The sequence below is a fragment of the Canis lupus genome, chromosome 27 (genome assembly GCF_011100685.1).
Source record: "Canis lupus familiaris isolate Mischka breed German Shepherd chromosome 27, alternate assembly UU_Cfam_GSD_1.0, whole genome shotgun sequence".
In the NCBI taxonomy this organism is placed as follows: domain Eukaryota; kingdom Metazoa; phylum Chordata; class Mammalia; order Carnivora; family Canidae; genus Canis; species Canis lupus.
Window position 1 is genome coordinate 29,007,305 of NC_049248.1, and position 22,999 is coordinate 29,030,303.

General features: G+C 36.5%; 1 protein-coding gene across 8 annotated transcripts in view; it reads right to left on the reverse strand.

Moving 5' to 3' along the window:
• Nucleotides 1-2,833: 2,833 nt before the first annotated feature.
• The window catches only part of CAPRIN2 (caprin family member 2), a 43,508-nt gene continuing 23,342 nt past the window's right edge, over nucleotides 2,834-22,999 (reverse strand). For 2 of the 8 annotated variants that reach the window (XM_038577175.1, XM_038577179.1), the window contains 10 exons: nucleotides 20,671-20,793; nucleotides 19,076-19,157; nucleotides 18,011-18,066; nucleotides 15,375-15,479; nucleotides 13,029-13,175; nucleotides 9,304-9,472; nucleotides 7,820-8,002; nucleotides 6,982-7,082; nucleotides 4,926-4,989; nucleotides 2,834-3,757 (listed from right to left, as the gene is read on the reverse strand). In XM_038577175.1, coding sequence (XP_038433103.1) covers nucleotides 3,189-3,757; nucleotides 4,926-4,989; nucleotides 6,982-7,082; nucleotides 7,820-8,002; nucleotides 9,304-9,472; nucleotides 13,029-13,175; nucleotides 15,375-15,479; nucleotides 18,011-18,066; nucleotides 19,076-19,157; nucleotides 20,671-20,793 — 1,599 coding nt within the window. In that variant the 3' untranslated portion in view covers nucleotides 2,834-3,188. Of the gene's footprint in view, nucleotides 3,802-4,925; nucleotides 4,990-6,981; nucleotides 7,083-7,819; nucleotides 8,003-9,303; nucleotides 9,473-13,028; nucleotides 13,176-15,374; nucleotides 15,480-18,010; nucleotides 18,067-19,075; nucleotides 19,158-20,670; nucleotides 20,794-22,999 lie in introns of all 8 variants that reach the window. The other 6 variants (XM_038577172.1, XM_038577171.1, XM_038577178.1 and 3 more) reach the window with 6 other exon arrangements.

A 22,999-nucleotide genomic window follows, 5' to 3' on the forward strand; every position in this document is an offset into this window, starting at 1 on the left:
ATAGTATACTACTATATCGTAGTATAAAACAGGGTGATGTTAAAGCACTGTAAAAATACAGCTATTAATAGGACTTGAGAAAGTTGAAACAATGAGGCAGTTAACATAATTGGTATAAGAGGAGAGTGAGCAAATCTCTCAAAAAAACATATCCTGCTTTAAATACCTGCATTTATTCACTAAATCATTATACAGGTGGTAACAGAAGCTCACTGTCGTTGGGGGAGAGTTCATTTAAAAAGACTAAAAAATTTAAAGTGAAATAACTCCAAGGGGAATTTAGTACACAGAAAAGCTTCACCTCCCCCATCTCTCAACCCCGGTAACACAGATGAGTATCTACATATTCAGGGACTACATAGTAACTATAGGGAAAGCCTTCCTTCAATTGTATCTACAAGTTCTTCTGAATAAATACAGGTTCTTTGCACCAGGTCCATAAATGGGCTAAACCTATCTAGAGACCCTCACTCCATGTCTTGCAAATACATTCAAAATATATGCATATGTACACCTTTCTGTAAAGATATCTGGACTTTTGCGATTAAACTTTCCTGGAGAACTGTCTTCAAAATGTTACATTGTTTCAGAATTAAAGATCTTGCCCATTCATTCTCCCCAAGTCTAGGGATTGTTCATTTCCAATTCAGTCTTTACACTGGGGAAAATATTTCATTTAGAAGACTGTCCCAAAACATGACTGTCTTCACAAGGGAATAACCTAATCAATCTCTTTGTTAGACACTTTGACAGTTCTTAAACAGTTCTTCACAATATTTCAAGTAAATTTATAAATAAAAATGGTCTTATGTGTAGGAGAAAAGACTAAGTTGGAGACCCTAGTGTTGTAGAAAATAAAATGGCTAAAAAAGCTGAGAGGTGGGCAGCCTGGGTGGCTCAGCCGTTCAGCGCCGCCTTTGGCTCAGGGTGTGATCCTGGAGACCCAGGATTGAGTCCCACATCGGGCTCCCTACGTGGAGCCTGCTTCTTCCTACGTGGAGCCTGCTTCTCCCTCTGCCTGTGTCTCTGACTCTCTCATGAATTAATAAATAAAATCTTTAAAAAAATTAAATAAATTCTTAAAAAAAAGGCTGAGAGGCCTTGTTGAATTTGACCCATAATTCTTAAAAATGAAATTTTCCCCTTGGTCATTTAATGTCCCTGCTTTTCCATAATTTTTTAGTTTGTATTCCGGACAAAAAAAAGCCATTAACTGGGATCCCTGGGTGGCTCAGCGGTTTAGCGCCTGCCCTCGGCCGAGGGCATGATCCTGGAGTCCCGGGATCGAGTCCCACATCGGGCTTCCTGCATGGAGCCTGCTTCTCCCTCTGCCTGTGTTTCTGTCTCTCTCTCTCTCTCTCTCTGTGTCTCTCATGAAGAAATAAATAAAATCCTTAAAAATTTTTTTAAAGCTGTTAACTTATTAACTAGGATACTGATGTCTCTACCCCACATCTACCATGAGTTGAAAAAATTCTATTAATCACATTATATCCTCTATCTTGAGAATACTAACATTTAACACCATGAAGAGTTAAATGTGGCTTACGGGCTTAATTGAAGCCATGCCCAGGACTAAAATAAACAAAAATAATTTTATGCTCTTATACCAACTCCCTGAGATTCAGCACCTGAGAGTTGTCAAACAAGAACTTTCAGTGGGTACCTGGGTGGCTCAGTGGTTGAGCATGTCTTTGGCGCAAGTGGTGACCCCAGGGTCCTGGGATAGATTCCCCACATAGGACTCCCTTCAAGGAGCAGGTTTCTCCTCCTACCTCTCTCACGAACACATAAATAAAATCTTTGAAAAAAGAACTTTTTGCCTCAGTAAGTTAGTTGTAGGATTAACAAAGCCCTTCTCCAATCCTTCCCTATATTCCAGAATACTGCAAACAAAATGCTTACCCATAAAAACTATTCTTTAATCAATAAAATACTTATTCATGAGAAACATATTTGAGCTTAAATTGTCAAGTGTGAGAATATGTGACTAAAATGAATACTAGGGCAGCCCAGGTGGCTCAGCGGTTTGGCGCCTGCCTTTGGCCCAGGGCGTGATCCTGGAGGACCCGGGTTCGAGTCCCACATCGGGCTCCCTGCGTGGAGCCTGCTTCTCCCTCTGCCTGTGTCTCTGCCTCTCTCTCTCTCTGTGCCTCATGAATAAATAAATAAAAATCTTTAAAAAAAAAACTTTAAAAAAAAATAAAAAAATAAAATGAATACTAAGCTCTGGCAGTGCCTGCTACACTAATACTACATAAGACATTATATATGAGGGGGAAAATTACATCACCTAACATTTATTAAATACTTATGTGCCAGGCACTGTGTTAAGTCTTTAGATATTCTCAACTGAACTTCACATTTGACCTATGAGATTATAGAAATGGTCTATTACAAAAAAAAGAAATTAGTAACTAAGTGGCAAAATTAGGACTCAAACATAACATTACCTGACCAGAGATCTATGCTTTCTCATGACTAAACATTCGGTCTATTGAGATTGAGAATCCACTAGAAAATGTAATGCCTGTTTATCTTGTATTATATTATAGATGTAGTAGTTACTTAAAGACAGCTAACAGATAACATGTCCTACTACAAAATAGCTTCAAGGAGAAATGTTATTCAATAGCCAATGGAAAGCAGATGAAATCTTTTGATGAATTACATGTATAATCAGAGAAAACTCTTAAAAAGAACTGTTCTATAGTCTTGCTTTAAAATAGCATCAACACATGAATAAACACTCATTCAAAAGATATCAGTGATGAATAGTAAAAGTTAAATATTTTACCTCAACTAAATTTTAACCAAATAAGAACACTGAAGGTGCATGTAACTTTTTTATTGAGGCACAACAAGGCATTATAACTTGCCTGAATTTGAGGCAGTCAGTTTAGTAAGCTGAACGTTAATACAGTTAAGGATTAAGTGCAAACAATATACATTCACAGCTTGACTAGCGAGGCTACATCACAATTTATAAAGTGCCAGATTAGTGCTAATTGTCATTCAGCTTGAAATTTTTCACCTTGGGGAGGAAAACAAAAAAAGTAAGGACCTCCTCCTTCCTCTAGGAATGAAACCATTTTCCTAATCCAATCAGTCACAAGGGCAAAGACTACTTCTCCTTTAACCCCACTAATTAGAACACCATCCTTTTACTGTCAATTCTGCACTGACTTTCAATCTTGATAAAGAAGATAGCCTGAAAATGTAGAATATTTCCAACTACTTCCATAAATTGCTCCCCTGTGCAAACGTAACCATATCTGGTCTCCCTGGAAGAGCTGAAGAATTGCATGATTGCTAGCAGTTTCGTGGTCTGGAGCACCGTCATTGGCATAGGCAGATACCAAGACTTCTTCATTCTTCATGAGGTTGACATATAGTGGCACATTCACTGCCAGCTTTAGCATGTGAAAAATGAAAACATAAGTGCCATTCACCGGGCAATTAAATCTACCAAGCTGAAGATCAAAAGTTTCTCCCAAGTTGTTTAGAAGAAGATCAAACACAATAGGTTGGTCTAAAGTTCCAGGGGCGAGATTAGAGGTTCTGGCTGCTGAGAAGGCAACTCGCATCTGCTGAGGCAGGGGATAGACGTGTACTGGCAGTATGGTGGCTGCTGGATTTGTCACGGGCACATCCACAGGGGTCATGCTACGGGAGTCTCCTTGTCCAGAGTCACCACTGTTAAAGGTTTCGTTGTCTCTTTCTGGGCTGCTCACCTGAGAAGAATCACTCCACCCTGCTGTTTTATTAGCAACAGTGAGTTTCTCATAATGAAGCAGTTAGCTTTGAACACAATATTTAACATTAGTCGGCTACTGAAACACAGATAAAGATACATTTTATAGTAAATTCTAAAACAAAAGCAACAAAATATAGCTACAGTATACTTTTCTAGATTTTTCTAGCCAATAGGCTTTTATCCTAAAGTCAAAAAGGACCTAAGATGATCTTGTCTAGTAGCCTCATTTTCTTAACAGTTTTCTTAAGAAAATGAGGCTCCCGAAAATGTTGGCTATTTCACTCGTTTCGATTAGTAAAGTCTAAAAACCCAGGTTCAAACGCTCTTCATACTACTTTATCTTTCTTCCATAATTCTAACTCAGCTCTTCATTCCTCAGTGATAAACATACTCAAAGAATCTAATGTATGATGACTCAAAAAAACTTAAGACTACTTTAAAGAAAGACTTTTAGAACTACTTGCCAAAGATTAATTTGTTATGGTAATAAGCCCCATGATAAATTTTTGTTCTACATTTCCCAGTTAATGTGATATCATAAAATTTTAAACACTAAGTAAAAAACTAAAAATAAAAAAATAAAAACACTTTAAGTACTGTACAGATAAAAGCTCAGATAAAAGGCCAGGACAGTGTGAATATATCAACTGCTTTCTTAAAAAGATTGTTTTCCTGTGATAAAGTTAGTTAATCCTCAGGAATTCTTGATTTTCTCAGTTACACTGTTTATCTTTTAATAGTACCTTCACATTTTAAAGAGTATTATAACATCCTGCCTTTGAAATTTCAAGTCATGGTGTCTTAATTGCTGTTTATGCCTATATTTTTAATGTAGTGACACTAGAAAATCTAGAAGTGCCCGTTATCACAATGGGCCATAATCCTAAACCATCACATGAAACTATTTCAAGTATGCATAGTGAATATGTACCCAAGGTTGAATTAGGCTGTGGTGCCAAGCAAACTGAAAGAAGCATACATTTACTTTTAATTAAATGGACAACTGATTTCCATAGCAGGTCAAGTTGTCTATCTCCCTCAGGTCAGCAGTACTACCATTACACAAAAAACTTTAAAAGATAAGCAGTAAAAACATATTCTGGGGGAAAATTCAAAGAAGATAAAGATTTAGAGGTATGTTTCAGGTAACCCACTTAATTATCCTTACCTCTTGAATTTGTTCGAGGACCACCAGATGTCCCTCCTCTCTTGTAACACTGCTGGAAATTATCCTGAAACGAACACATAAAATGTAACCTGGATATAAAAACTGCAAGATGATTACTTAGTTCCCAGTGTTACTGCTGATAAATCTGTAAGATTAAAGTCCTCTTAGCCTTTTATCTGGCCTTCTCCAACAACCACAGAGGATCATATATTTCCAAATACCAAGAAAAATAAAAGCAAGAGCCACAATAGCAGTACTTGCTTCATCTCTTAATTAACCTGACCAACTAGGTATACTATTATTTGCAAAAATGATAGGGCATCTAGGAAACACTATGTAAGATACAGTTCAATGCTAGGTAATGAGGGAAAATTTAGAAATAGGGCTTGATCCTCTATCCCTTATCTCAAGATAAAATGAAATAAGGTAAGAACGCAGACTATTTCAATCTTCCTCTGATTATAAATCGAACTGTGAAGACAATTATGTTAGGGTTTTATTTTGTTCTGTTTTGATACAGGAGTCGATAAGAATTATATGAATGTATCATTGTCTGAAAACAAAAAATGTTCAGGAGGGAACATTTCAAACGGACTACCAACTATGGTGAAAAGTCAACCTCAAAAAAAAAAGTCAACCTCCATACAATGTGAAAAGAATGGTTAGTGGTATGACTAGATTAATACATGCAATAAAAAATCTCAACAGTACAAGAAGGTGCACAATAATTAAGCCTCCTACCCCAAACTCCTAATCCTCTTCCTAATAGCAACCACTGCTACTAATTTTAGGTTTCCTCAGGAAGGAATTAATAATGTGATGGCTCTACACCTCACATGGGACTTGAACTCATGACTCAAAAATAAATTAATTAATTAACTATAAGTTTAAGGAGAATTATGCACGCTCTGATTAAGCCAGCCAGGTGCCTCAGGAAGAAATTCTAGAGGGGGGCACTTGACAGGATGAGCACTGGGTGTTGGCAAATCGAACTCCAATAAAAAAATACCAAAAAAGGAAGCAATTCTAGAATACTGGTGTTAAGAACAGCTCCAATACTGAAGTCTGTATTAATAAATGCACTCCCATCTCAATCATGTTATCTGAGCTAAAATTCACATCCTTGATATACATCCAGCATTATGGCACTAAGCATTTACATATATTAATTCAGTTAATCCTAAGGATAGCTCAGAGTAATCCTCACAACACTTCAGAGTAAGATGGGGAACTAACAGCTGAGTATCATCTGAGGAACCAGGGCACAGAAAGTTTACACAACATACCTAATAATGTCACAAAACAAAGGAAGTCTTGAAATCAGAGATCAAACCTAAGTCATTTGGGTGATCTGGTGTGTTCTTTAAAGCATGTTTTTAACCCCTTTTCAATACTGCCTCTGCACAGACCCTACTTTGTGTAACTAACTATAAGCTCTTCAAATACAGGTACTTTATTACAACAGAACTCGGTTTGGTACCATATACATTATTTCAGAGGCTTATTTAACGTCAAAACTGAAAATTCTGATGTATACATTCATATCCATATATGACCAAGGGCAGGGAGATCCCAAGATTTGTTATCCATCTTTTATTATAGTTAAAGAAAATCTGTTCAGTTATTCAAAAAAAATAAACAAAAATATTAAACTAATGAAAAAGACCTTTGCTACACCTGATATCTAGAAGTTAAATTGAAAGCAACATAACAAAGTGAAGCTTACAGGGTCTGGAGTTAAAAGAACTTAAATTCTTGCGTTTATTCTACCACTTGCTGAGTGACTTTAGAAAAGTTATTTAACTTATTTCTGAGCCCCAGTTTCTCTTATAAGGTGGAATAAATGAGTTAATACTAAAAACATGATAAGACCTTTTATGTTCTGTGTTAACAGGCAGGTGTCATTTACCCTCTTTGGTTACTGGAAAATCTTCCAACTCAACTACTCTCCACAGTACTAACAAGTAGTTCTACAACAGAGTGACTCTGCTATCATTTAATTGCCGGCTTAACATCAACAGCTGTACAACTATTCAACTACAACAACTCTTCTTACCCTTTGGGAATAAGGTGTTCCAGGATACTCTCTAGCTTGGAACTGTAGCTGGCTATAATTTCCATTGGTAATTGAAGGTGGTCCTCTATAAGTATCAAAACCTAATAAATAAACAACTTAAATAAAATTATGGGCAAAATTATACTAAACTTTTCAATAGTTAATTCCATACCACTTTAAAAGTTAAACTGATCCTATTAATACCATCATTAGATTTATGCCTTCTTTATAAGCAAACTCTACTGATATTGCTTCCACCATTAAACATATTTATAAAATATCGCCGACTTCAAATAAGACAACTGTAGAAATTTACCATTGCTAGAATGCATGTGGGGACTAAGAAAGCAGAGTAGCTACGGCCTGTCTAGATAGAACACTTTTGCTAATACCAAGCAATGACAGAACACTTGGAATCAGATCTAAGACTTAAGAGACTATCACTATTATAGTCTCAAAGTTTCTGTTTTTATCTACAGTATCCTCTAATAGACAAATAATTAGAAAGTGGGTATTGTCTAATGACATATTTTAAACAATCAAGTCAATTAAGAAAGGAAAGTACTTAAACATGAAAACCAAAATTCATCCCTGGAAAAAGATGCTCAACCTTTCACTTCAGCAAATCACAGGATCAACCTGCTTTTCATACAAAAAGTTCCTCTGTTACATACACAACAGGTACAATAGAAATACTGTATTTTGCAGAAATAGGGAATTCTCTACCACAATATGGAGGGCAACTAAAAAAAGAACAAGGTAAAGCAAAAATAGTTTTGAGTTAAGTAAATATATAAACAAAATAATTCAGTATAATTAAACTTTATTCAGAGCATACCTTTATAACCACCAGGGGACCGATACGTATTGGTTAGTAATCTCCCACCACGAGTACATCCTCTAACAGATCCCCGGCTATTGACAAATGGTTGAGAGGGTCTGGGAAATACATTCGTCTGTGCTGGGTAAAAGGCAAGGCTACCATTGCTTACTTGAATAGTTCCATCAGGATAACTTGCTGCTTAAGGAAACAGTTTTAGAGTCCAAGAGTTAAATGGTAACAAAAGTTTAATACTCTTTAACTTAAAAGTCATTGTATATCAAAACGTCTAATGCAATTTTCTTGTATTAAAAAAAAAACCAGGTACTATATAAATGGATGTATAGAGATCCTGGTATCTACACATATACATATTTAGGTAATAGAAGATTATTCACCTTAAAAAGGGAAGATATTCTGACACATTCTACAACATGGATGAACTTGAAGACATTATGCTGAGTGAAATAGGTCAGTCACAAAAGGACAAATACTGTATGACTGTACTTACTCTAGGTTAAGCACCGAGAGTAGTTACATTCATAGAGAAGGGTGGTTGCATGGGGGCTGTTAAGGAGAGGGAATGGAGAGTCAGCATTACATGGGTAGAGTTTCAGTTGGGGAAGATAAGTCCTAGAGATGAATGGTGGTAATTACTGCACAACAATCTGGATGTCCTTAATGCCACAGAACTGTATACTTAAAAATGGTTAAAAGGGCAAATTTTATGTTATGTATATTCTACCACAATTAAAGGGGAAAAAAGGCTAAATATTCCAGATCAAGAGTAAAAGACGATGAATTTTAATACATACTGTAATTGAGAAAGCATGTGACAAATAACTGTTATGTAAATCATCTGCTCTGCTTTCACACTGAGGTGGATAGGTCCAAGAATTTACATTTATTACCTCCTGTGATTAACCAAGTACCCAGAATGCTCAATTCATTTGCTCAATCTTAAGTTTTAGAAAAATTAAAAGGGATCTGAAATAACTGCAGAGTTGCCTACTCTTTCATGTATTAGAATAGCATGAAAGAGCAAACTAGTTTTTTATCTCCAAGCAAACAGTGGAATAAGCACACTAAGTTGTATCTTCACTTTAATCAATGCTTTATTAGAAGAGGGAAGAACAGAGACAAGGCCAGATAGCTATCTGCGCTAAAAGAATTAACAGAATGCTTTCAAAAACCTTCATAAAAGCAGCTATAGTGTCCTATATACCTCTCTTATCATGGTCCATGGTAATCAAGGCAATCAGATTTAAAAATATCTGCATGGTTCAAGTTTAAACCACCTAGGTGCTACCTCTACCAAAGTTAAAATTAAACAGGTGAACTTAACCAAAGAGAAAAGGCATTTAAGTGTTTCTCAACACTTGAACATGAAAAGAAATAATGCTTAGCTAGTAAGAAAGAACCCCTAACCTATCACTACTGAGTAGTTTTCCATTCAATGAGCTTTCATTTGTCTTCAAAATTATCATACTCAAAGATCTTACCAGTCTCTTGAGAAAGGACAGTTTGTTCTACATGTATAGCTGGCAGTTGGCACTGGGGTGGTGTTTGTGTACTTGCTGTAGTAAAACTTTGATTGTAGCCGGATGAATAAGGGGATTCTTTTATTTCTTGTTCTTTCCGTGGAGGCAGAGGTGCATTAACATTAAATACCTTAAAAGGGAAGACAGTCTTTTGTGAAGTTTCATAGAAATTAAGGATGACATCCAACAAAACTCTGCAAGGACTTTAACATTTCTCCAAAGAGAAGTGGCCAATAAGCACATGAAAAGATGCTACACATCATTAGTCATTAAGGAAATACAAACCCAAACCACAATGAGATCCACCTCATACCCATTAGAATGACTGTTACAAAAAAAACACACACACGAAACCAGAAAATCTAAGTGTTGGTGAAGATGTGGTGTAAATGAAACCTTGTGCATTTCTGGTGGGAATGTAAAATGGTGCAACCAATTGTGGAAAACAGTATGGTGAGAGCGCCTGGGTGGCTTGGTCGGTTGAGCATCTGCCTTCAACTCCGGATTGATCCCGGGGTCCTGAGATCAAGCTCCACACTCCAGGCTCCCTGCTCAGTGAAGAGACAGCTTCTCCCTCCCCCCACTTCCCCCACCATTCCCCCCACTCATGCTATCTCAAACAAAATCTTTAAAAAATAATAGTATAGCGGTTCCTCAAAAAGTTAAGCATAGACTTACGACTGTGTGATCCAGCAATTCTACTTCTCACATATACCCAAAAGAAATGCAAGTAGAAACTTGGGTTTTGTAAGCTAAGATTAAAACATCTGTAGCTTGGTTCTAATCTATATAAGTTTAAATACTTAATACACATAAGTATAAAATATTATTCATAATAGGCAACAGGTGAAAACAACCCAAGTATCCATCAACAGCTGAATGGATAAACAAAAAGCAAGTACAGGGGCACCTGGGTGGCTTAGTCAGTTAAGCATCGAATTCCTGATCTCAGTTCAGGTCGTGATCTCAGGATTGTGACCTCAAAGCCCCATATTAGGCACTATGCATAGAGCCCCAACCCAAAGGTGGAATATGCATACAATGAAATATTTAGCAAAAAAAAGAATGAAATTCTGATCCATGATACAACACAGAAAACCATTGAAATATTATGCTAAGTAAAGTAAGTCAGACACAAAAAGACATTTTGTCTTTATATGAATTTTACATGAATTTATATATGAATTTCCATGAATTTATATCAATACTTAGGATAGGTAAAAGTTGTAGAGCCAAAGAGTAGAAGAGAAGTTACCAGAAACTGGAGAGACGGAAGAATAAAGAGTTATTGTTTTAGGAGTACAGTTTGTTTTGGATGATGAAATGCTTTGGAAATAGTGGATATGGCTGTACAACAATGTGGATGTACTGAATGCCACTGCATTATATACTTAAAAATGGTTAAAATGGTGAATTTTTTTATACATATTTTACCATGGCAAAAAAAACCCACTTCTATTTGTTTTCTAACAGATATAAATTCAAGTACAAAAATTAATCTTCCTGCTACTATGATATAAGACTGAGAATGGGGATCCCTGGGTGGCGCAGCGGTTTGGCGCCTGCCTTTGGCCCAGGGCGCGATCCTGGAGACCCGGGATCGAATCCCACGTCGGGCTCCCGGTGCATGGAGCCTGCTTCTCCCTCTGCCTGTGTCTCTGCCTCTCTCTCTCTCTCTGTGTGACTATCATAAATAAAAATAAAATAAAAATTAAAAAAAAAGACTGAGAATGAAAGCTACATAGGAAGAAAGGGTACTTTTTTCAAAAATTAAAGATGAAAAAAAATCTACCAATCTCCCTAAATTTCTACCAGGTGCCTGGCAGTGACCTGTCCAGACTCGAAACACTGTCTATAAAATAGCATCTCTAACCCCCTTATCCTGCTTCTTTTTTTCCACAACATATAGCATTTGATTATATCATATATATGAACTTTTCTATTAGTGAATAGAGGCCTATAATAGGCCTCTATTATGAAATATAAGCTTCTTGAGCACAAAGTCTTGTCTCTTTTTCATTGTCAAAAACCAATCCCAGTCATTGAGAACCATGTCTGATTTCATCACTGTTTATTGAATGAGTAAACAAATTAATAACAAATGAGAGTCAATTCATACTGGATAGGATTCAAACAGGTAGAGAAGACAGACTGGCATAGGCAAAAAAGGTACTGTGATGAGAACATACAAGCCAGGGACACCTGGGTGGTTCAGTAGTTGAGCATCTGCCCTCGGCTCACAGCCGGAGTCCCAGGATCAAGCCCCATATCAGGCCACCCGCATGGAGCCTGCTTCTCGCTCTGCCTTTTGTCTCTGCCTGTCTCTCTGTCTCTTATGAATAAAAAAATCTTTAAAAAAACATAGAAGCCAAGTACTTGGGACTAGCCTAGAAAGATTATATCAGACTTCAAAAGTTATTAAGTGTCAAGCAAAGGACTTTCAATTTCATTCTGTAATGAATCATTGCTTTTAATTAGGAATGAGAAAGTCAGTAAAACCAATTTGGCAATACTGAGTAGGAGGGACGGACTAACAGGGTAAGAAGAAAAACAAAAACTAAACAGTTCCAAGTGGCAAGCAGGAAGTGTTAAGATTAGTGAATTCGGGTGTCTGAATTTATCAATCTATCTCCCTGCATTGTACCTGCTTCCCATGGCCATTCCACTGACTCTACCCCACCACCATCACTCAAAAGTATCTATTGTAGGGCATTAAAGCACCATTAGATACTTATTGACTAAAACTTCTTTTTTCCTAAAGAGCTGTTTTATACTATCTTGTTTTAGAGAATAAACAGAAACCTAGTTGTCGAGCCTTACACTTAAACAATTTATAGAGGAATATGTACTTAAGAATACCAAACAAATAATGCTCCAAAAACCAGCATGGGATCAAGAGGAAATCAAGTTTCAGGGACACCTAGGTGGCTCAGTGGTTGAGCGTCTGCCTTTGGCTCAGGTTGCGATCCAAGGGTCCTAGGATCAAGTCTTGCATTGGGCTTCCTGCTCAGTAGGGAGCCTGCTTCTCCCTCTGCCTATGTCCCTACCTCTGTGTCTCTCATGGATAAATAAAATCTTTAAAAAACAAAAGCTTAAGGAATGATGGAACACCCAAGTATGTGTCCATATTTCAGGTTATTGATGCCATGGACCACCACTTGTGTAGTATTAGTAGTGGTTAGTACTATTAACCTATTCACAGAAAATTATGTTTCTCAGGTCATGTGGATGGTGCAGTCAGTTAAAGTGTCTGACTTGGTTTCCACTCAGGCCTGATCTCAGGGTCATATGATCGAGCCCCTTGTCAGGTTCCACTCATTCGGCTTACCATTCTTTCTCCCTCTCTCCTCCCCTCACTCTCTCAAATAAATAAATCTTTTTAAAATAGAAAATTATGTTTCTCACCCACACATTTCATTTAATTAATATGGATCCTCAGCTTTCCTTACTAATTTTCTAAGAGGGGAAAATGTTCCAATAATATACCCATTCGAAAGTCTCAAGGCTTTGGATTTAATACTCTTCAACCACAAACAATATTTGCATTGGACAAGAGTAAATAATCCAAATAAGAATAAAAAAGCAAAGTTTTTCACATACATCCATTATCGTGTACTTAGTAAGAGAAACAATGGTTTTTTTAACAGGAATAATGAACTGCAATTGTTATTTACGTTTATACTCACTGTCTGCATGGCTTGAAAGGGCGCTGTGTTAATGGTTACTGAGCTACTACTTGCTGGAGGTGACTGGAAGCCCTGTTCAGAGCCCTTTGACATGGGAGGATTTGGAGAAGCTAGTGAAGACGGCTGCTTGCTTGGGGGAACTGCTGCCTGAGGAGGAGAAATGCAGCATCAGCCAATCACCTGCCATGTAACAAGCAGTTAACTTACACTAAACCCCAGGCTAGCATAAGTCAGCAAGTTCTATAGGATGACATTTGGACACAGGAATGCAAAAGAATAGCTTTTGCTTACAATTTCAAATCACAACTGCTGAGGATGCACACTAGCATTTGCTTTGCACAGCTTGCTGACTATGTGAAAGAGTCTTACTATTAATCAGTCTAACAGATGAGGTGCTGAACTTTTTATGAATACTTGGTACTTTTCAAACCCTGAAATGGCTTTTTCCAGCTAAGAATATAGTATTATTCCAAATCTATACAGAACAATTAAGAAAAATCTTGTGTTAGTTGCTTAGTGTTAATTTTTTCTTATTTTAAAGTCTTATTCTTGGATTGCTATGTCGGCTGCCTAAAAAAGAAAGCCAAACTTGATCTAATTTATATCATCTTTATCTACTATCTATAAGCAAGTCCTTGATGAAACAGATTACAAATTCAAAGGCTTATTTAAAAACATACCAAAAAAAACAAAAAAAAATAAAAAAAAAATAAAAACATACCAAAAAACAAATCCCAAGTAGAGAGCTATGACTCACTTGGTCACATTTTCCTCTTAAAATGAGGAACCAAATAATTTTAATTTAGTACAAGTCTGCACAAAAAAACTTAAGGTGTATCTCTATTTTCTTATATTCTATAATGAATACATTCTCTTGTATAATAGTTATATTGTAATAAAACTTAAGAGTTGCTAACTTGACCCAAAAAATCATGGTATCTCACTATACTTACTTCAAGGACTTGCTCAAACTTAGCAAAAACTACCACTTTAGAATTGAAAACACAAACAATATAGTTGACCCTTGAATAACAGGTTAGGTATGCTGACCCCCAAGTCAAAAATCTCCATATTAACTTTTGGCTCCGTCAAAACTTTACTAATAGCCTATACTGACAGAAAGGAAGCTTTGCAATAACAGTAGTCTATTAACATATTTTTTAAGTTATATGTATTATATACTGTGTTCTTACAATAAAGTAACCTAGAGAAAAATGTTAAGAAAATGCTAAGGCCCCAGTGTCCATCAATTGATGAATGAGTTAACAAAATGTGGTATGTATGTGCACACACACAATGTAACATTGTTCACCCACAAAAAAAGAATGAAATCTGGCCATTTGTAATGACACAGATGAAGCCAGAGAAAGACAAATACCATGTGATTTCGTTCATGTGGAATTTAAGAAACAAAGCAAATAAGCAAGGGAGAAAAGAAAAAAACAAACCAAGAAGCACTCTTAATCATAGAGAACAAACTGATGGTTACCAGAGGGGAGGTGAGTGAGGGATGGGTTAAATGGTGATGAGGAATAAGAAGTGAACTAATTGTGATGAGTAGCAGGCGATTTATGAAAGGCTGAATCACTAAATTGTACACCCAAAACTAACATAACACTGTATGTTAACTACTGAAATTAAAAATTTAAAAAAAGAATCTGGGCAGCCCTGGTGGCCCAGTGGTTTAGCACCGCCTTCAGCCCAGGGTGTGATCCTGGAGACCCAGGATCGAGTCCCATTTCAGGCTCCCTAAATGGAGCCTGCTTCCCCTTTTCCTTTATCTCTGCCTCTGTCTGTCATGAATAAAATCTTTAAAAAAAATCATAAGGAAAATACATTTACAGTATTATATCATGCTTATCAAAAACTCCATGTATGTAAGTGGACCTGCACAGTTCAAACCCATGTTGTTCAAGGATCAACTGTACTGTCAAAATACTGACAAAATTAGCAAAAGAGAATGTAACTTATTCCAATGGAGACAGTGCTAATACTAACACTATAAACTTACTGAGTCTTCAGTCACATAAGTAGATTTTTCTAAGAATTCCTTTGATATAAAAATATGAGAAACATGACCTAATCCTATCTAGAACTTTTCAACTTTTTTAACATAAGCAATTTAGTCATATTTATTGTATCTCATAAGGCAATACACTATTAAGTCCATTTATATGGCAAAGTTACCTGTGTAAGTTCCAGGACCATAACATCTACAGAAAGCAATACATTAGTAAAGTATAAATATTAAATCATTCAACTGATTGTGCCCATAATGCATAAGGTAAGTTGGTTCTGCTGTTCTTTAAGACAGAAAAGAAATTAAGACAATTGGTCTCTTATTACCTCAGGAGTCTCCGAGGTCATAAATTCGGTTTCAGATCCCGAAGAGGCCTGATCGGTAGTGACCAAGCAAGCATTTGAGCTACAAGTAACTGAAGAAGAAGCAGCCTAGACACAGGGAAATATAAAACATTATAAAAAAGCATATTTTGTTCACTTTTTATTTCCTGGGCCATAGGCTTCCTAACATGTTACTCTTACCAAGCACTCACTACTGCCAAGTACTATGCTAAACACTTTATATTTATTAATACATTTAATCCTGACAATAACTCTGTAAGGCAGATACAACCATTCCCCTTATATTGACAATAAGGCAGAGGCAAAGAAAGGCTAGGTAATTTATACAAGATCACACAAAACTTAAGTGTTAGAGCTGAGAGTCAAACCCACGCAGTTAGCTATTCCAGGGCTGGTCACCAAAGCTACACATCTAATCCTGTCCTCACTTAACAAGATTCTTGGCCCTGGAAACCTGGGGCCAGATTTTCTATCTGGCACTCAATAGCAGTTCACCAGAAGCAGCTCAAGGTACATTTAACACTCTAGACACAGCTCTGCCAGGGATCATAATAACCATGTTTTCACTCTCAGTGCTCCCAATGTCTTAAAGAGGTAAATAGAAAGGATCCGCTCTACATAAATCAGTTGCACCAAAATTCTAAAAAAATTACTGCTAATAATATTTATAAAACAAAAATTGAGAAAGCAGAGTAGGAACTAAGGGTGGAGACAATTATAACTGATAAGCTATGAGAGTAGCTGAAAAAGAATTGTAGTACAACAATATTAGAATATAACTAAGATCTATAAAAATCTAGCAATCTCAAGCTCCAAAGTGTCAGTGAATCAAGTCCTTTTATCTAAGTGCTTTGATGTGGAAAAAAATAAATGCTTTGATGTGATTCTTAGAAGCCCAAGTAATATAATGGGTAAACTGGAAACTAATGAACGGCAACCAAATATCCAGAGTAGTGTTTCAGTGACCTTCTAGATGGGGTCATTGTAATAGGCCACTTCTTGGGAGGGAGACAAAGACGAAGTTTTAAAAAGCTCTTATGAAAAGTCTGAAATCCTATAGAACATTTTTTATACCTAAATAGTTGTAATTTAGACCTTACCAAAATAACAGAACTATTAAGAAGCTGTTGTCTTTCTAAAGCTAGGCCTTTCTTCTAGCCCTCTCATTAAAATAATGAGACAACTGTCCAAAATAATTCAGACTGGCTATTGTAGGGACAGAACTCTCTTGCCAGAGAAAGACTTCTAAATGCTATGTTAAGACAACTCAGGGTACTTGATACTTAAGCTTTTGTTTTTGAGTTAAAAGAGTCACTTAACAAAATAACACATTCTTCACATTACTATTATTTACAAGTTATTGCCGATCTTGCGTCCAAACTATTGTTCTTCAAGTAGACCAGCTGAATGTAGTTTTAAGTATTGAGTAAACATGATGGTAGACACCAGTGATTCCCAAAAAATGGATGTGCAGATTCATCCAGGAAGCTCATTTCAAATAGATGGCTAGGTTAACACCTCTGGAAATTATTATCTGATAGGGTCTATGATTTCTGGGAATATATAACTTTATTATTAAAGTGAGCTTCTGATGTGGGACACCTAGGTGGCTCAGCTGTTGAACATCTGCCTTTGGCTCAGGGCTTGATCCTGGAGTCCCTGGACGGGTCCCACATCAGGCTCTCTGCATGGAACCTACTTCTCCCTCTGCCTCTGTCTCTGCCCCTATCTCTCATGAATAAGTAAAATCTTTAAAGTATTTAAAGACCAGTATATTCCCAAAAAATTTAACTTGTCAAATGAAAGCTCATGTAGAACCTTAACAGCCAGAAGGGAAAAAATGGAGCCTTTATAGCAATGAGTTGAGTGAGGACTCAGCTTAATGTATTTTGAAAACTGAGCCACACATCTAAATATAAACTACTATAAACAAATGGTATTTACTCAGAAGTTTTTGGACAGAAAGGCAACAACTGTTGAGCCATCTGGTAAAAATATTTAACCTGTCAGAGCTGTTACTATTAAGAAAATTGCAATAAGGTTTTCAGGAAGATCATGAGCTTTTTTTTAAAGGTTATGAACAGAAAACTAGCAAACCTTGAAATTACTACTGATGGAATCGTAATGTGGCATCAGGGATCTCAATGATCTGGTCCCTAAGGGATTTCTAAGTATGTTCTGTGAAAATCAGTTCCTCGGAATGTTAACTCTTACGTGTGGAGGGAGGTGGGAGATTAGCTAACCATGGGTTTAACAAAATTAGTGTTTTTTTTTAGACCCTTTACTGTGCTACCATACCAAGTGACTTAGGTAGCTCAATGGCAAAGTTAAGATTTCCAGACAAGGTACCTCTGAATTTTTTAGTCTTGCTTTTTCCTTATTAAAATCAGCTAGCCTTCTCTATTTTAACGGAGTTCTTCCCCATAGTCATTAGGTAACCTTGAGGACCAGTTGTACTTAATCTATAAAGCTAGATATCCTTAGAACACTGTCGATCATTTATTTAGGTATATTAGAAATAAGCAAGTCTGATCATTCTTACCAAATCAAGAGTTTCTTCCCAGAAGAGCAAAACAGGAAAAAAAAATAGCAAAGATAGATTACTTTGGAAAAGTTACCTGTAATGGCTCTTGAAGAAAATCACTTTGACTGGATAGATTTTGTTCTGTAGATGCTACAGATAGTGAAATAAACAGTAAACTACTGAGGGAGGAGTAAAGTTTATGCATCTCAAATGAGTAGAAACTAAAGTTCTTACTTTACAAAAAAAGCAGTAGCCAAAAGAACTAGATCGAGTTCATCATGAATTTTTCTATTAGAGCTCTAAAAACTCACAAAGGATTGAAGAACAGGATATTAATCCGTTCTGTGATACACAATGTTTTGAGGTTATAAACAAGTAAAGCAGCATTTTGAGGCTTCCAAAAGAACTATTACCTTAAAAAAATAACTAGTAATAGTCATCTGGAAGATCTGAGCTATCGTGAATAGTAACCAACTGCTACTCAAGTTCCAAATTTCAAAAATAAGTCATAGGTCCCTTCCAGGTTCATTTCCTCTTTAATCATGTATGTTAATATACTTTTTCAATTATACAGTTTTCGTTTGGTATCTTATTAATGTCCATCACTTTTATTAATTACACTCTTCTCCTTACTTCACACAGAATTACTACACCAATCTTCTACTTGGTGTCTGCTGCTCACTACAACCGGACTATGGCTTCAATTACCTCATTCCTCCCAGAAATAAATTATTGTAGAGCAAGAAGCCTAAAGTTTGTACGTCAGACCAGATTTAATTCTAGGCTCCATCATTAGTTAATGTGTTAATTAGCATACTAAATATCACTGAGGTAATTTCACTCATAATTAGGATTGAAAAGTTTCAACACTAGATTTAGAGTCAAAGGGACTCCAGTCACTTCAAAAATAACATTAAAAATTGCAAAAACGGTCATTGCACATCTCTTCAACCATCTGGATACGTTTTCTAAAATGCAAACAGGCCAAAGGAGTACACTTATGTCTTAATGTAATTTACCCTTATGTAACCAATGACATAGATACACTTAGAATAAATTAGTGCATAGTTTAACCCCTAAAATACAGAGTAAAATTTGTACAAGACTCAACTACTTATCCTATACATGTTTATTCTAAGTATCAAGGATGATTACATACCTACTGGGCTACCTGGAGTAGTTGAAGGCGGTTGTGACGATGGAATTGCACTTGAAGGTTTGTCAAAATCCAGAATAGATTCCTAAAGACAAAACTAAATCATGACTAGAAACAATTATTCATTTTAAAGCTATTAACATTATTCATGATGCTATCCATAGCTATTAGCTATAAGAATCTAGCTAATAGGGATCCCTGGGTGGCGCAGCAGTTTGGCGCCTGCCTTTGGCCCAGGGCGCGATCCTGGAGACCCAGGATCGAATCCCACGTCGGGCTCCCGGTGCATGGAGCCTGCTTCTCCCTCTGCCTGTGTCTCTGCCTCATTCTCTCTCTATGACTATCACAAATAAAAATTAAAAAAAAAAGAATCTAGCTAATAACTATCACAATATATTACAATTTAGTCTTAAGAGATAAAAAGTTAAAAATAAAATCTAAAGTAACTGTCAATCCTTAGAATTATTTCACATATTTGTAAGGCTTACCTTGGGGGAAAAAACTAAACACCTGACTTGAGGTCTTAAGCATACACATTAATCCTGTAACCTTGGGATGCCTGGGTAGCTCAGCAGTTGAGCACCTCCCTTTGGCTACAGGTGTGATCCTGGAGTCCTGGGTTCCAGTCCCACATCAGGCTCCCTGCATGGAGCTTGCCTCTCTCTGCCTATGTCTCTGCCTCTCTGTGTGTCTTTCATGAATAAATAAATGTTTTAAAATCCTGTATTTTCACTTTTATTATGCCCAAGCAATGAGGGTTTTAATTATCTCAACCACTAAACTGGCTCATGCTATTATTAAACCTTTCCTAAAGAGCAACCATTCTCTTCTCCCATCTGCCTATCTTGGTTCTCCTAGAAATGTTTCCAGCCTTTTGAATACTTAAGCTACACTCTAGTTAGAGTACGCTTGTACAGTTTAGTTCTTTCATTTATCTTAACGGGGTAAGGAACTCCCTCATTTTAGAAGAGGGTTACAAGCTAAATAACTTCCCACAGATTTTACAGGTAGTAAACAGCAAAATTGGGATTTAAATAAATGCAGGTCTGAAAATAAAGAAGAAATGCAGGTCTATTCCCAAAGTATAAGATCTTTTTATTTACACAAAAATATTTGTCTACTTCCTCAGTAGGATCATACTATTCTGAAGTTTTGTAAGACTATGACAATTTTGCACTTCATTATTGCCATAACACTACAATCTTCTACAACTACAACATCAATTCCTTGAAGGCAGTAATTGTCTTGCAATTTTCTAGACACAATAGCACCTACCAGCATACCAAGCAGAGTAGATTCTCACAGTGGAAACTAGCCATGTTCTACAGCAGAAATTATATTCAAGCACTAATAGTTTTTACATGTTTAATTCATTTTATTTCAAATTTAGCAAGAACCATCATCCTCATTTTTTCAAAAGAGAGGCAGAAAGTGAAGTAACATCCCTAAACTATAAAAGCTAGGAAGTGGCAGAGCCAGATTCACTTGCATTCTGAACACCAGAATCTATGCTCTTAACAATGTCATCATAATGCTTCAGATCAGAAGCTAACAGCCCCAGGAATATCATTCAAGATTCATTGAAGAACGACTCATACTTGCATAAAGTTACAAGTTCCTTGAATCTGGGTCATCAGATCCTGCAGTTTTTCTTTCCTCAATACTGGATCCTTTGGAAGAGTCGAGGAAGAACCTACAGGCTGATGCATAGGCTTAGGCACCTACAAAATAAACCCATAACGTGTAAGAGTGAAACTCACAAAAAAAAAAAAAAAAAAAAAAAAAAAAAAAAAAAAAAAAGAGTGAAACTCACACTGAACAGCCTAATTCAAGAAACTCATCTTAGCTACATCTTAATAAAATCGAAACACTTAGCAAAGCCCATTTATCAGATTCATCTCAGGTAAAGAATTTCCACATAAATGCATTTTCTTAATAAAGTTTAAAGCACTCTTCTCTCCCCTTCAGAACATCTTAAAATATTTCTAAAATATCCTTTTTAATGGGAATACCCAGAATAACTGAACTTCTTTGATAAAAGTTTTTGCATTGCACACAATCAGCTTATGTCCTTTATATTAAGATGCCACTAGCTGTAAGACACATAAATGATTTCTGAGAAAAAATTACTACCACCATTCTCATTTTTAAATGTCTGATCTCAGACATTTAACATTAAGATGTAAAAATGTATACATATATATCCTAAAATTGATGAAATACACTACATTGTCATCAAGTAAGTTTACTTTGGGGGGGCTACTAATGTTTATGCAGTGGTTAGCCTTCATGTTAAATCGCTTATGAATTCCATATACCCTGAATTAAAAACCTACTGCTCATATAGTTAACTCCTTACAGCTGTTGGTGTGCCTCGCCTACCAGCAACTCTTCTCGACTTTCCAATTCACTGGGAAAGTCACAAAGCTAAGCTGGTCAAGAGTATCATAAAACCAGTTAGTAGACCCTAAGTGAATATATGAAAGGAGAAAAGCAGGAACTTCAGTGATTAATTTCATGTTATCTAGTCTTTTAGCTCTGAACTTGATTTTGCCCTTGACTGTACTTAGGCAGCTAAGATTGCAAGACAGATAGTGTATTATACAGGAAAGCATCCTCTCAGTCACTGAAAGGCCCTGCAGTTTCAGTATAATACTGTCTATACCATCAAAGCAAATTAAATGAGTTTTGGCCTTTCCAATCAGCACTCTTGATTTTAAATACTATTCAACAAAGAGCACACTCCTCTGGTATAGTAAAGGCTCACCACTGCTAAACCTAATGGAATTTTAAATTGGGTTTTTAAAAGCAGCCTTACTGAAATATCAAATTGGGTTTTTAAAATAAGTTTCTCAAAATAGTTGTCATTACAATTACTGCTATGTGATATCTGGTTAATGAAATAAAGCTATCAATCTTCTACAGGGTGAGAAAAGTTTTAAAATCGATATTAGCACTTGAAGAGGAAGAAAGGCTAGCAAAAGCAGACAACTCTAAAATTCTCTTCCCATGAGGTAGGACTGAGGTAGAGATTATTTATAAAATGCAATGCTTTGATTTTTCCAAGCAAATGTTTTTCATTTTGTTAGAGGGCCAATGATTTATCAGAAAAACTCTGGCTAAAATGGCATTGAAGTATGGGGAAGACTACCAGACAGAGATAGACAACACTGGGAAGATAAGTTTCCGGAATGCCTGGGAGGCTCAGCAGTCTGCCTTCAATTCAGCTCAGGGTGTGATCCCAGGATCGAGTACCACATCAGGCTCCCTGAATGGAGCCTGCTTCTCCCTCTGCCTATGTCTCTCTCTGCCTCTCTCTCTCTCTCTGGATCCTATCAAACTTTCTAGAATATCTGCAACCAACATGTACCTTCTTCAACAATAGTACAGGCTAATCTGAGTGATTATAAATGAGTGAAAGAGAAACAAGAAAATATAGAAAAATGTAACTTCTGTCAGAAAAAGTCATCTTGGGATGCCTGGGTGGCTCAGCAGTTGAGCATCTGCCTTTGGCTCGGGTCCTGATCCTGGGATCTGGGATCGAGTCCCACATTGGGCTCCTTGGGGGGGGGCTGCTTCTCCCTCTGCCTATGTCTCTGCCTCTCTCTTATTAATAAATAAAATATTAAAAAAAAAAAAAAAAGAAAAAGTCACCTGTGTGCCAGGTCGAAGACAATGAGTGACTTACAGTAAAACAAGCCCCTCAAAAAAAAAAACACACCCCTCATTCTATGAAATACATTTAGACTTCTCACTTGTTCATATTATGGTCTTGTCTGAACTATCCATTATTTTCACATCGTGCCATGTCATTAAAATTTTGGCATTCAAACAATATTTTCTAACTGGAAATTTCATCTCAGGTTAGGCTCAAAACAGACTAGGTCTACTCCCAATTTTCTTACGCATTAGAGTTAAGTGAAACAT